At 35.9% G+C, this 13720-nt stretch overlaps 1 protein-coding gene across 1 annotated transcript in view; it reads left to right on the plus strand.

Moving 5' to 3' along the window:
- The window catches only part of PCDH15 (protocadherin related 15), a 945519-nt gene that overhangs the window by 88996 nt on the left and 842803 nt on the right, over nucleotides 1-13720 (plus strand). The window contains exon 2 of the mRNA XM_075216373.1: nucleotides 2074-2186. Coding sequence (XP_075072474.1) covers nucleotides 2102-2186 — 85 coding nt within the window. The 5' untranslated portion in view covers nucleotides 2074-2101. The remainder of the gene's footprint in view (nucleotides 1-2073; nucleotides 2187-13720) is intronic.

The following is a 13720-nucleotide window of genomic DNA, read 5'->3' on the forward strand; positions in this document are numbered from 1 at the left end:
TAAGCGGTTCACTAGTTTGGGTGCTCGTCAACCTCATCATCCACTACTTATACCTGCCCCTGACCATCTGGTCCATCCTGGACCTTTCTACAGTTCTATCCAATGCAGAAGACAGATAAATACACAATCCAACTGACAAATCATATTTTGTCTGCCACTAAAAGTTTGATAGCTAAACATTGTAAGCAGATTAATCTGGTTTATTGCACACATGGAAAGAATAACTTATTGACTACAACATAAAGACAATACTTTTAGCTTAGTCTGGTCCCTTGACTATTTATAGAAAGACATTCATCACAAGTTTCCTCTATACCTTGGTTCATTTTGGTACCATTTCTAACTTGACCTCTTACAAAATACTCACAAATCTATCGCCGTAATAAGTTAAACATCCCATCAATACTATTTCTAATAACTGTTACACTTCTGTGCTAAAGACTAGAAATGACAGCTATGGAGCCTGGAGTATGGTGAAAGAATAACAATTTAGTGAGCAGACATGGTCCAGAATAGTGCAGGAAAATGTACAAACCAAATATAGCGAAGACTGAACAATCAATCTCTGGGTGAGGCTGAAAACAGGTAAATAACAGAGAATGTGGCTGGCACAGGTGAACTGGCTGAGTTGAATGAAACAAGGAACAATAATGTGGGCTAGCTGCTTGCAGTGGTCCAAGGGAACAGGAGAAGTAACAACAGCAACAATGAGAATAACAACTCCATTAATGACCAGCAAAAGTGAACTGAGGAAGGCAGGTGTAAATAAGGAGAGAATAGGTGCAGTAATTAACAGGAGCAGCAGGTAAACCCCTGTTAGTGAGAGAGTAGGAATCTCCGCTTATTTTTTTACGCACCTCTACGTGGTGCGAGGAAAAAGGAGCCAAGATTCCTGTAATAACGGCGGAGCCTGTCAGTCCTGTCATTGGTGCAATGTTGCTTTGTAGATGTTCTGGAGACACATAGCACTACATTGAAACTCCCCAAATATACCCAATTTTTTCGGTGAGCAGCCGGAGTTCTCCAAAAACCATGACCAGGTAAAATGGGTTGTCCAGTTTAAAGCTAAACTTTGTCTTCTCCACAATGACTCCTAACCCTGTAATAACATCCCCATAATGGTATTTTATTTTTGATTTACAATTCCCTATACAACACTGTCTGAGAGGTTTGCACATACTGCACACTGATAATATCCCTGCAACGAGAATTGAAATAGAACATGATACCATGTCTTGGAAATACCGGAGAGCTGCATGGCAATGTGGGTCATGAGACCCATCAGCTCCTTTACCATGCTAGATCAGAGCAAGGAGATGCTGTACAAGCTCTACAAACTGCTTAATCAGCACTAAATTGCTGGTGGATAGGTAAGTAAATAAATTACCACTGTCGGTCACATAGTGGGGAAATTTTGCTATAGCAACATATTTATGTTAGCAGTACAAATTAAAGTTACGGTACTCAGATCAGTGTTTTTTTTTTACTAACTTTTAATGAATTATGCAGGACAGGAAGTCAATAGTACATAAGTCTACTACTTCCCCCAGCACAAATCCCATTTGATACAGTATCAGAAGAAATTAACAGTTCTACATACAGCTTGTGAAGGTTACTAGTACGGTACAGTATTCCTTTCATGTAGAGCTGCTTGGTTTTCTTTCAAGTTGCATCTGAGATTTCATGCTGACGTCTGAATGTTAGAAGACAGGTTTGATTTTTAGATTGATGTTCTCTACAGCTACCATAACGTTTTACAGTCAATTTTAGTACTTTTATATCATTTTCTGAACTCCTGACACCTCTTAGTGTTAAATAGAGAAAAAACAAAAGGCAGTGTTTACTGCAGATTTGTTATCAGAAAACCTTCCGTCTGGATCTAGAATTGCTTGAGGGCAATGAGTAAAGTCACACTGCCTACCTCTGTGGATAAGAGCAGTTGCACTGCTATTGATACAAGTGACTGATGATGAGCTGAATGGAGTCCTCCGCAACATGACTGCCACTGAATGAATGATAAATGAGCATGTCATATCTCTACTTCATATTTTTTTTTTTCTTCTCTCATTTCAGATTTGCCCCAAGTGAAGTTTGACAGAAAATGATACTGAAGCTCTGGAACTGGATAACTTTTGCAATAGTATTCGGGAATTACTTGAAATGCAGCAGAGCACAGAGTGATGAAGGTATGTCTGATTTAACCCCTGGTCTTCGTGTACAGAGCAATTTGATGATCACAGCTTTATTTCCAGCCTGTGCACATCTCTAATAAATGAATACTGATTGTTGCTTCACATTGAACATGTAGGAACAGGCACAATGCACACAATACATAAATGATTTAATAAAAGGAAAATCTGCCCAGAAAGTGAATTTAAAGAAATATAAAGGTATTGTGCCAAAATGCAATATTGGCCAGACATTGGGCGCTGATGGAAATTGCAATTAGCATAATTTGTCAGCTTTCATTAATTTGACTTTATGGGATCAAACATATTAGACTTATATTTTTAGATGAAGTTTGGAGGATTACTAAAAAACAAATAAACAAAAAAAAAACGTAAGTAGTAATGGCAGTTCCTGCTGATTAATGTGTATGTTCTCAGTAACATAATGAAAGAAAAATAAATATATATATATATATATATATATATATATATATATATATATATATATATATATATATAATACATATAAGCCTAGTGGCGTATGTTAGTGTGTGTGTGTGTGTGTGTGTGTGTGTGTGTGTGTGTGTAAAAAAACTATTTTCTTAGAAAGGGCTCATCCAATTGACCTGAAATTTGGTATACTGACATTATTTGACAAAAAAATGATAATAGTGAAGTCAGTTAACTTCCATCATCCCCCCTTCCCCCCATGGGAGAGGTAGTAAAGGCTAAATTTACCAGTTGAGGGCTCAAACTCTTGAGCGTGTGGGTATTTATTTACCAGAGCCCGTGTTTGGTCATGGACAATTGTATGTCGCATTTTCACGAGTACGGAGAAGCAGTGATGTGAAAGTGCAGGTTATGAATACTGCCCTTCAAGGAAGACTGATTGAGCACAGCGATAAGGTGTTTAGCAGAAACGTTGTGTATCGAGAGGTTTTAGAACAGTAAGACGATGGAGATTAAGGATGTGGCGATGAAGATGAAGGATGAGGTGATGGAGAAGAATGATGAGGTGGTGACATGTGGACAAAACCACGTTAAAAAAGGGCGCTTACGTCGGGAAGTAACGCTCTTCCCCTGAGGAGGCCTGTCCTAGCCCCAAATGCATGACAAGAACCTTTTTAACACCTTAAGTAGCTTGATTTTACTAGAATGCATGAGTATCATGCACTGGTTAACATATATATATATATATATATATATATATACATATATATATATATATATATATATATAAATGAAATGTAATTTTATATTATTTCTGACTCAATCTGAATCGGTAAAGCTGTTTATCGGGTAATTATTGTCGTTGACTAGAGCTCTTTATATAAAACAGCTTATTCATTAGGTGATTAATACCCATCCTGCTGTATTACAACAAAATAATCAACAAATAACCCATATAGTTTCATTTGTTATAAACTTAGTCTAAATATTGTATTTTTACCAAAATAAACTTACAAAGCATGTTACCTTATAGCATAGTCTAAACTCAAATAATGGATGCTCACTAAATATTCTAACTTGCGGCACTTATTCATTACCAATGTTCTTTTCTGTCTCTTAAACTGTGAAAAACACACTATTGATAGCCTTCTAAGCAGACAAGCAAACACATATTTCAAATATCAAAAATCTTTGCACAAAAATTGTTACTAAATAATTATAATGTAGTATAATAACTATGTAAGAATGAGTTCATGCTATAGGGATTCACTCAGTGTGTGTGTTTGTGTGTGTGTATACAATACACAAACATTTTTTTTTAAATTAAGTTATTCATTTATTTTGAGGTAATGCTCACTTTCATGCCAAATGTACAGTGTGCAAGTCACAATCAGTAAGACTTGCCTTTGGGCTGTATCACAATTAATTAAATATCTGCTAGAAATGGCAAATGTAATGTATACTGTTTAGCTTAGTTTCTTGCTCCAGGGCAGGCATTCATGGTTAAGCAGCCACACACCAGAGACCCATTCAAGACTCATTAGACCAGATTCGCAAGTGACTCAACAAGGCTCCCAAAGCTATCGGCCTTATTTTAAAATGCAAGAGAGAGTATAGTACTGGTTATTTTTCCAGTATTTGCACCTAAGCTATAGTCTCAAAACTTTCTAAAACTATGCTTTTTTTTTTTTTTTTTTTTTTAAATCAAAAGGGAGTTTTACTCTCAAGATCATAAAACTGGCACATGATACATTATGTTCCAATTTGGTATGCAAACTTTGTTTCAGATTTTCAGTTCTACAGAAAAACATATTATTTTAAGACACATAAACTAATTATAAAAAAAGCAAAACTGTACAGAAACATAAGAAATTGTCAGAAAAGCAGACCTTCCTCTGATGAAACCATAGCAGTAAGGTGGAGATTTGAAACCTATAAGATTTTTACAATCTTGCTACACTATATGATGATCCGTGCAATGATCATGACATGTTTATTTCTATCCGTGTAGCGAAATGCTAACTTTTTCCTGCAATGGTGTTGTCGGCCAACATTTAGTTTGTGGATTATTACACTTTTTCCTCCATTTATATTTAGCGCACACATGCAATTGTCGATCAAGTGCTCTAAGTATTTTTTACAGTATATATATTTGGAGCTTATTTTTTATATGTTGGAAGTGTGAATGTCATATAATTTGTGGATATATTATGGATGAAGGGATCTAGTAACCACTACCTTACTATCGGTTTGGATTTTGGCCTAATAAGCACTGGAAGGGGAAACAACCCCGTCCCTGAATCTCCTTCACAACCAGTTTAATTTGATGTTAGCCATACAAACCCCAAGAAAGGAATTTTTGTTCCTTATTCATATAAGACATTCAGATGTGATTTTTAGGCTTATTAATGATTGCACATCAATAGGACACAACTGACAATTTAGAGTAGCTGCATTATATGATAAACAATTTATCATTCATAATATATGTAACTCATTCCTTATTTAAATCAGTATTAAGTTCTTTGTGTAATACTATATATATATATATATATATATATATATATATATATATATATATATATATGTATATATATATATATATATATATATATATATATATATATATATGTATATATATATATATATATATATATATATATATGTATATATATATATATATATATATATATATATATATATATATGTATATATATATATATATATATATATATATATATATATATTAGTGTTACAATATAAAAATGTTCCATTTAAAATGATGATGACTAAGGGAGGGAAGGAACAGTATTGCAATATGTATTTTTTTTGCTCCCATTGTTTTGAATTGTTTTTTTGGTTCTCAAATGGATTTTAATATTTAATTTGATATTGCATCATATATACACTGAAGTAATATAAATGTTGAGTAGATTTTATTAAGTTACTGTACGTTAAGAGAAGGTCAATATTCAATATTTTATCAGCAGAATATGTAGATCTTCTTTTTATGTGGAGCAAAAATTGGAATAAGTATGATGGCGTAAGAATTTTTTTCACTTGTCTGTAGACACAATAGAAGTTATTGGTGTTACCATAGCTCCTTCCAACGTAGGTCATTAGTCTGAACAGGACAACAGGTTGATGACTACAAAGCTTCTTTTGTTCATCCTCATATGTGGCTGCTAATTCACTTGAAGAGTCAAAGGCACTGATAAGGGAAAATGCTAATAAGAAATATTCTTAATTAAGAGCAATTAATGGGGGCTTTTATGTGAGTGATGGTGGGCATCTTGAAGTGCTTCTTGCTCTGCTATACTCTAGATCTTAAGATCTACATAAAAGTGTTCACATTTGCATATGCAAATCTGCTTGTACTAAGAGATTTCCATGTTTTTCCCCCCTTCCCATTCCATTCATTGGCAATTTACAACATAATTAATTAGAAGTGGACATTATATTAACTGCGCATTTTCTCATTTCAACCTCCCTGTCAACTGAGAGATGAATCAACTTGTGCTTGAGTCTTTTCATTTAGTTTGAGCAGGAAATAGAATCTCTGTCGTGCCCTGCCTTTCATAAGGGATTGATTTTAAGGGCAAACTGTTAATCAAATGCTGGTACCAAGTTATTGGTATGAGGGAAGAGCGTTTACTTTTCTATAAATATCAAACAAGGTAGTAATAAAAGTTTTGTTAATCACATTGATAAAACCTGGTGGAGCTCTGCACAGTAACTTCATCACAGTCAGATGGAGAAAGGCTTTGACATTTGCTAACAAAAGAAAATATATTTTATAGTCTTAATCCAATCAAGAAGTGAAAGTATGTTTTCTACTCAGCCCATGATTAAATATTACATATCAATGTACATTTTGTACTCGGTATATTGCACTCTTATTGACGTTGTCTTTATCTAACAAATTGCTACTAAAGGTATGCAATAATAAAAATAATATTACATATGTATCACAAATTATATTGGTACAATGGAAGTTTTAAAAATTAGGTGCTTTGTATACATTATGTGATTTGTAGTTGTTGATGTTCTTTGTAGCACATCTCTTAAAAACAAGCTTTAAACACAAATAATAGTTAAGTGCCTTAACATCATCATAGCGCAGGAATCTAATACCTAGTTCTTGCCTCTAAGGACCTTTAACACCACTCTGAATGTTTACCCTCACATTTAATTGTTGTATCAACAATAGAAACATAGGTACAGTATCAACAAGAGTTTGTCTGCTTTCCGAGGCCTATGTTTCTTCATTCAGAAAGACCCTGTTTCAGTCTGCCTCAATTAGTCATCTACTCCTTGTTTTGTATAGACATGACCTTTTCAGTGTTTGATTTTGTCCATGATTCTTTGCTCATTAGTAATCAATCAACTCCTTTTTTTCTCATGTGTTTCAAATGTAAACCTATGCCGACACTATTCATGTAAGAAATTCAATAATTCAATCCATCGTAGACACGAAAATTATTTTGGTTCAAACAGATTGGGGTAGACCAAGGACAACCACAGGCTATTTGACAATGGTGGGGGAGGGGCTCCAGAAAAATATTCATTTTACATATGTCCTGCTCTAGATAAGCCTACAAATTACATTCATATGTTGATGTAATACTAAAAATAACAGTACAAATATTTCTTATATTAATCTGTCTAGAAGAGGATTATGTGCCCCTATAATCAGCTTGCCCCCCGTTTTCATCTTACACTTTTCCTGTATGCAGAAAAAACATTCTTCCCATTTATAAACCGGTGTTCAGTACTTCATTTTCACTCATCTCTTCAAGACTGAATCTATCTAACTTTATTTTCAGGTAATATGTGGATTTATAACATGATCTTTGGCCTGCAAAGTCTTTCATTGATTAACACTGGTGTACAGTGTATGTACACCTTAACCATATGCTCCCAAATCTACATAGCAACACACTGGTACATTATTAGACTGTGCCCCTCAGTAAAAATAGTACCTCTGGCCACCTGTGGTGGACATATTTATAGTTGGGGTAGGACATGTCCTAGTTCAACTTTAAATTTCAGTGTAAAAAAATGAGGTGTTCGTGTGCTGCATGACAAAAAAAGCCAGTATTTTCTTTTTGTGCAAAATAATAAACTAATTTGCACCCATTGCATTGTAAAATTGTTTGTCCAGGATGAAATGTTCTCCTTTTCTTGCCTTACTCTCCTTAATGACTCAGGCCCAGGATGTCTAGAGGAGAACTTCGAAATGCTTGATTTCTGATGAAAGTGGGGAAAAATCTTGCTATACAATGAGCCTGCAACAGAAACTCTTTTGGAGTTGTAAATATGGGGCTAATAGCAAGACCAATACTTTTATGACCATGTAATTACTGATCACATTAACTAACCACTGCCGAAGACAGTTTCCAGTTTATTCAGAAATACTGTCCCTTTTCTGCTTTGAATTAACTATTTGTATTAGACATATATATCATTACAAGTTAACCCGTGCATGATACTCATGCATTCTAGTCAAATCAAGCTACTTAAGGTGTTAAAAAGGTTCTTGTCATGCATTTGGGCCTAGCCCAGGCCTCCTCAGGGGAAGAGCGTTACTTCCCGACGCAAGTGCCCTTTTTTAATGTGGTTTTGTCCACATGTCACCACCTCATCATTTTTCTCCATCAACTCATCCTTCATCTTCATCACCACATCCTTCATCAAGCTACTTAAGGTGTTAAAAACTCCCCACTGTCACCCCTGGCAACCACCAACCACTCCCAACTGTCACTTCTCCTTCAAGAAATATATAGGTCAGTGTATAACTCTGCCCAGCAGGTGGCGCTGCAGCTTGTTTTTTTTTTCCACACACGCCACTAGGCATTTATATAGTAGATAGATAGTAGATATAAAATCCATAGGCACACTAAAACAGAGATCCTAGAAGTGGGACTTACACAGTAAGTATAATTGTCTTCAGCCACTTACACTCAGATTCTGTTATGCATTTTTACAGTACAAATAATAACCATTTAAACTTAGATACACATAACATATCACAGGGACAATGATATTTCTATCAGGAACTATTGCATGTATATGTGAAGCTTCATTTAAGACATATTCTCAACAACAAACTCCATTTACTATCTTATACATAATATGAAACAGTTTAGCATAGATACAATACATTATCAAGTTTCTTTTTCTCTGAATTTGTTGTCTGTTTTGTACAATACTTTCCTTGTGTGTGTATGTGTACATGTATGTTTACCAGATTTCATTGCAGTTCCGTGCTTAGCTTTCATTTATATTGCAACAATTTCCTAACATCAACTGCTAGTCATATATATATATATATATATATATATATACCGTATATACTCGTGTATAAGCCGACTTTTTCAGCACATTTTTTATGCTGAAAAAGTTCCCCCTCGGCTTATACACGAGTCAACAGCTTAACTCCCGCAGTGGAACAGCTTAACTCCCGCAGTGGAACGCATGTGCGTTCCACTGACAGGAAGTTCTGCATTTGTGTTTCAAATGCCGAACTTCCTGTCTGTGGAACGCACATGCGTTCCACTGCGGAGGTAAGTGAAACATCTCTCTCTCTCGCTCTCGATAGTAGCAACATGTTTTCAACGGGACCTGCGACATAAGGCACATACACTTCCCACATGCCTTCTTCATGTCAGCCAGCGTCGTCGGTAAGAATTTCATTTTCAGCATCTGCGTTTTGTTCAGTAGTACTGTAGTAGTAAGTCCTTTGTTTATAAGCAGTCTTTATTCACAAGATTCCTAGAGGGCTGCGTGATCGTGTAGTCAGTGGCTAGTAAACGGTTAATGTGAGGACACTGTATATATATAAAGGACATGCATGTTATGTATTTTGTGTAATATAGCTCCTGCATGCTGCATAATGTTCTGTTTAAGTACTTCCTGAACAGTTAGTTCCCTTTGAGTGAGGTGTGGGATGATAGAGGAGTGTCTCTTACCGTGCAGATAACGTGGCACATACACTTGTGAATCTGTGAGTGTTGGCAGTGCATTAATGAGCTCCATTAAATTCTAGAACATTTCTGTACAAGTGCAGATCATGAAGGTTACAGTTTTATTTCCTATAAATTGGTATCTAAATATTTGTTTACTCTGCCTGACTTGTCCTGAAGTTTGAGTTGTATGCTCTTCTGAATAGTGTACCACAGTGTCTTAAAAAGTGTTAGTGTTATTTGATGTTAGTGTTAGCAATTGATTTAGCATTATGGTCTATTATAACAGTCTATCCTGCAAACAGAGTGGCGTTGGGTCAGCTGACAAGTTTTTTCTATTAAAGAAATGTACCAGTAGCTGCTGCATTTCCCACCCTAGGCTTATACTCGAGTCAATAAGTTTTCCCAGTTTTTTGTGGTAAAATTAGGTGCCTCGGCTTATATTCGGGTCGACTTATACTCGAGTATATACGGTATATATATATATATATATATATATATATATATATATATATATCTATATCACCTGCCAATGCAGCTTGTCCCCAATACAGGAGCAGTGTTCCCAATACATACCTCCGCATATAAAACTCTGCTACAAACCAAAAAACCTTTATTATCCATATCCGCATTCACAGTGCCCTCATTTATCCACTTTCACAATGCACTATATAATAAATGTAAATCACAGTCTCCATAATCCCATATGTATACTACAAACTTCAATATTACCATATATGCACTACAAACTCCATTATTTCCATCTATTTGTAGTTACATATACTTAAAGATCAATCTTTGTTGCACCCTTATACCCTATACTCACAAGCAGCTATATATTGCCATAAGCTTCCAAATACGCTGTATCCTATGTTTCATTTACTTATTGTCCATCATATCACAAGTCTCCATAGGCTCCTATATACTCCATATAAACCACATAGCCTCCATTTGCAATCCATACATGCAGTTATCCCCATATATGCTACATATGGTGGAGAAGAAGGCATAGGAAAGAGGTGGAGGTAGGGATGGGGAAGCAGGGAGCAGAATGAAAGGGAGGATAATACTTATCTTCTGGAAGAGAGCTGTGGAGAGCAGAGTCTGGGCTTATAAAACAAACCTGCCCTCACTGCATTCTTAGCACCCACATCTGTGTGATGATGTTATCACACACACGTGGGTACACTGTTTGGCCAGATGTGCCGGGTGTCTCCAACTTGTATCCTTCGACTTAAGTCTGCATGCACAATGGTGCAAAGTAGCCTCCATCGCATGGGGTTCTTCTTTCCCAGTAATTATTTTTAAATGACAAGTTTTGCTGAGTCACAAAGTGTTGCTTATTCACTTAGTGTACAATGTTATCTAATAACCGCTAGTAATTAATATTAGTGACTACTTATCTAGTAACTTGTACTCATGCAGCAGCTGCTAGTGGGGTGTGTTCATGCCATCCACACTTTGATTCCACTCATGTGCAGAAGGGAAACCGTGTGAGAAATATGTTTGTCACGTGGCTTTCCTTTAGCCCCACTCTATGTAAGAGGGACCCCTATGATTGGCCATTGGCAGCTGTTGCTGTGTGAAAGAAGGGTACACACTGTCAGAGCATGAAACAAGCAACTGTAAAGTGGTAGACCAAAAACTGATTTTACAGTAGAAAGGCAAGTATCAAACATGCAGCCACACACAGTGCTAAACTCTACAGAAAAAAAATACACACAGAATAATGTAAGTGCACTTGTCCTCAAAAATTACATAAAGAGAAGTGACACGGTGTAGTTGTAGATATGTTCAGCATAGCAAAATAATTCAGAATTACATGCAGAACAGAGATTAGGCAGTAGTGCAAGAGTCAGATATGAAAACTAGAATTAGAAAAGTAAAATGCACATAAATGTAATAAAGTGTTAAATAATAATGAATGAGACATGTAGAGTATGGCAGTAAGATGTACATTTATACAAACCCCCTCCACCCATTTATAACAACCCTCTTAACATAAATCTGGCTAGAGCCAAGACCCATAAACTAAGGATAAATCCATAAATTAAGTCAAAGTTAATTAATACATAGGCATATACTCAGGACATAGTTTTTAGACTGCATAGTTTATTTAATGAAGGCACTAACTGGGAGGTTCCTAGAAGCCGGCAGATCATGTGATTGTAGTGTGGGGGGTTTTCTGGGCAACTGGAGAAGCCCCTAAGTGCACGTACATGGTTACTTGGACTAAAAGAGTATGTGGCTAGTTTATTTTTGCCTCTCACAAAATTAAAGCTATATTCTAGAATAAATTACCATCTAAACATTTTTTTTAGTTTTACCTTATATTACAATAGTTTAGATATATTTCTTCATGAAACATATTGTTAAGCATAGTTATGGCATGTAAGTGACCATATTGTTGAAGTATAGAGAGATTGACTAATCAGGTGAGTTAAATAGTTGCTTTTGCCCCCTTGTCAACAGTCAGTTTTGTCAACTTTGTTGTGAATAAAGTGGATATTTATCATAGTTTATTGAAAAAAAAAAATCGCTCCATATAAGTATATGCTGTGCTTTTATGAATAGGCCTAAATGTCCCAAGTACTTAAGGATCCACGTGCTACAATTAATCACAAGTGTTACAAGCTATAACAAACAAATCTGACAATAAAACTGGAAGAAGCTGCAAATGAGGGCTTGGAGGGTTCCCTGATTCCCATCACTACTTTAAGTTGAATTAGAACTATCATACATTTTATTGAGTAGTGTAGCACCCACTACACTCTTTACCAATTAGTAAAGCAAAACCCTCACATTTATCATTGGCAGAATTATCTGTATCAATAATATAAACAATCTGTAGATGTCTTTTACTCTTAAACACAGAATAATATACAATTTACAAAATAAATATGAATCTTCATCACCAAATAAATACTCCATCCTTTCCTGTATTGGGCAAATCATGTGTTTATTCCACTGTATCCTCAGTCAGTCTGTCAGGACAGGTCTTTCTTGGCGGTAGATTTACTAAACCTTTTAAAAAGAAAAAGTGGATGTGTTCTCATAGCAACCAATCAGATTCTAGCTATCATTTTCTAAATAAATAAGTGAAAGCTGTAATCTGATTGGTTACTATGAGCAAAACCTCTAATTTTCCCTTTCTAGAAGGTTTGATTTAACCCACCCCTTGTTCTTTGAGCTGATTTGTTTCTGTTCTGAAATTTCTTCTGGCTAGGAGTGTGTCCAGTCTCCTGTGCAGCTGGGCCAGTAGAGAGCGTGTACGTGTGTCTCTGCTCAAGTATGATTGTGGGAGAGAGTGTGGTTTAGTGCAGAGAGCAAGAGCCAATGTTGCTGTGAGCTTGAGTGAGCAGAGAAAGCATATAGGTTATTGTGTAGTCATGTGTGAGCAGTGATTGCACACACGCGAATGCATACCACACATTGGCGCATGCACAATGAATTCATTATGTATTCACTGACATGCTTGACACAATTGTAAGGGAAGCACAGTGGCAGTGGGGTCATGAGTTTGATTCCCAACCATGGCCTTATTTGTTTGGAGTTTGTATGTTCTCCCCATGTTTGGGGGGGTTTTCCTCCAGGTGATCTGGTTTCCTCCCACACTCCAAAAACATACTGGTAGGTTATTTGACTGCTATTAAATTGACCTTAGTCTCTCTCAGCCTGTGTATGTTAAGGAATTTAGACTGTAAGCGCCAATGGAGCATGGACTGATGTGAATGATTTCTCTGTACAGCGCTGCAATATTAGTGTCGCTATATAAATAGATGATGATGATGATGAATTATACAAAATTCATATGCAGGAGAATCCCTTTGTTAGAATGGTTGCATTCCTGCGTCTACACAGGAATGCAACCATTGCTTTACAAGTACTTATGTATATTTTATTTTCCTTCTCTTATGTTGGTGATCTATCCCAGTGAGCCAAATAGATGCATGAAGTTGGTCCCGATACATTTGAATGCCCGAGAGTGATCCAATCAAAGTGTCTGTGATCATTACCAGGCTATCTAATCCTCAAATAGCAGGATCCATCCAATTTGACCACCCACTTGTGTCCTAATGATGCTTGGCCACATTAGCTTGTCATATTACTGGTCTAACTAGCAACATTTACTGTTTC

This window comes from Mixophyes fleayi, chromosome 6 (genome assembly GCF_038048845.1).
Source record: "Mixophyes fleayi isolate aMixFle1 chromosome 6, aMixFle1.hap1, whole genome shotgun sequence".
Classification (NCBI taxonomy): domain Eukaryota; kingdom Metazoa; phylum Chordata; class Amphibia; order Anura; family Limnodynastidae; genus Mixophyes; species Mixophyes fleayi.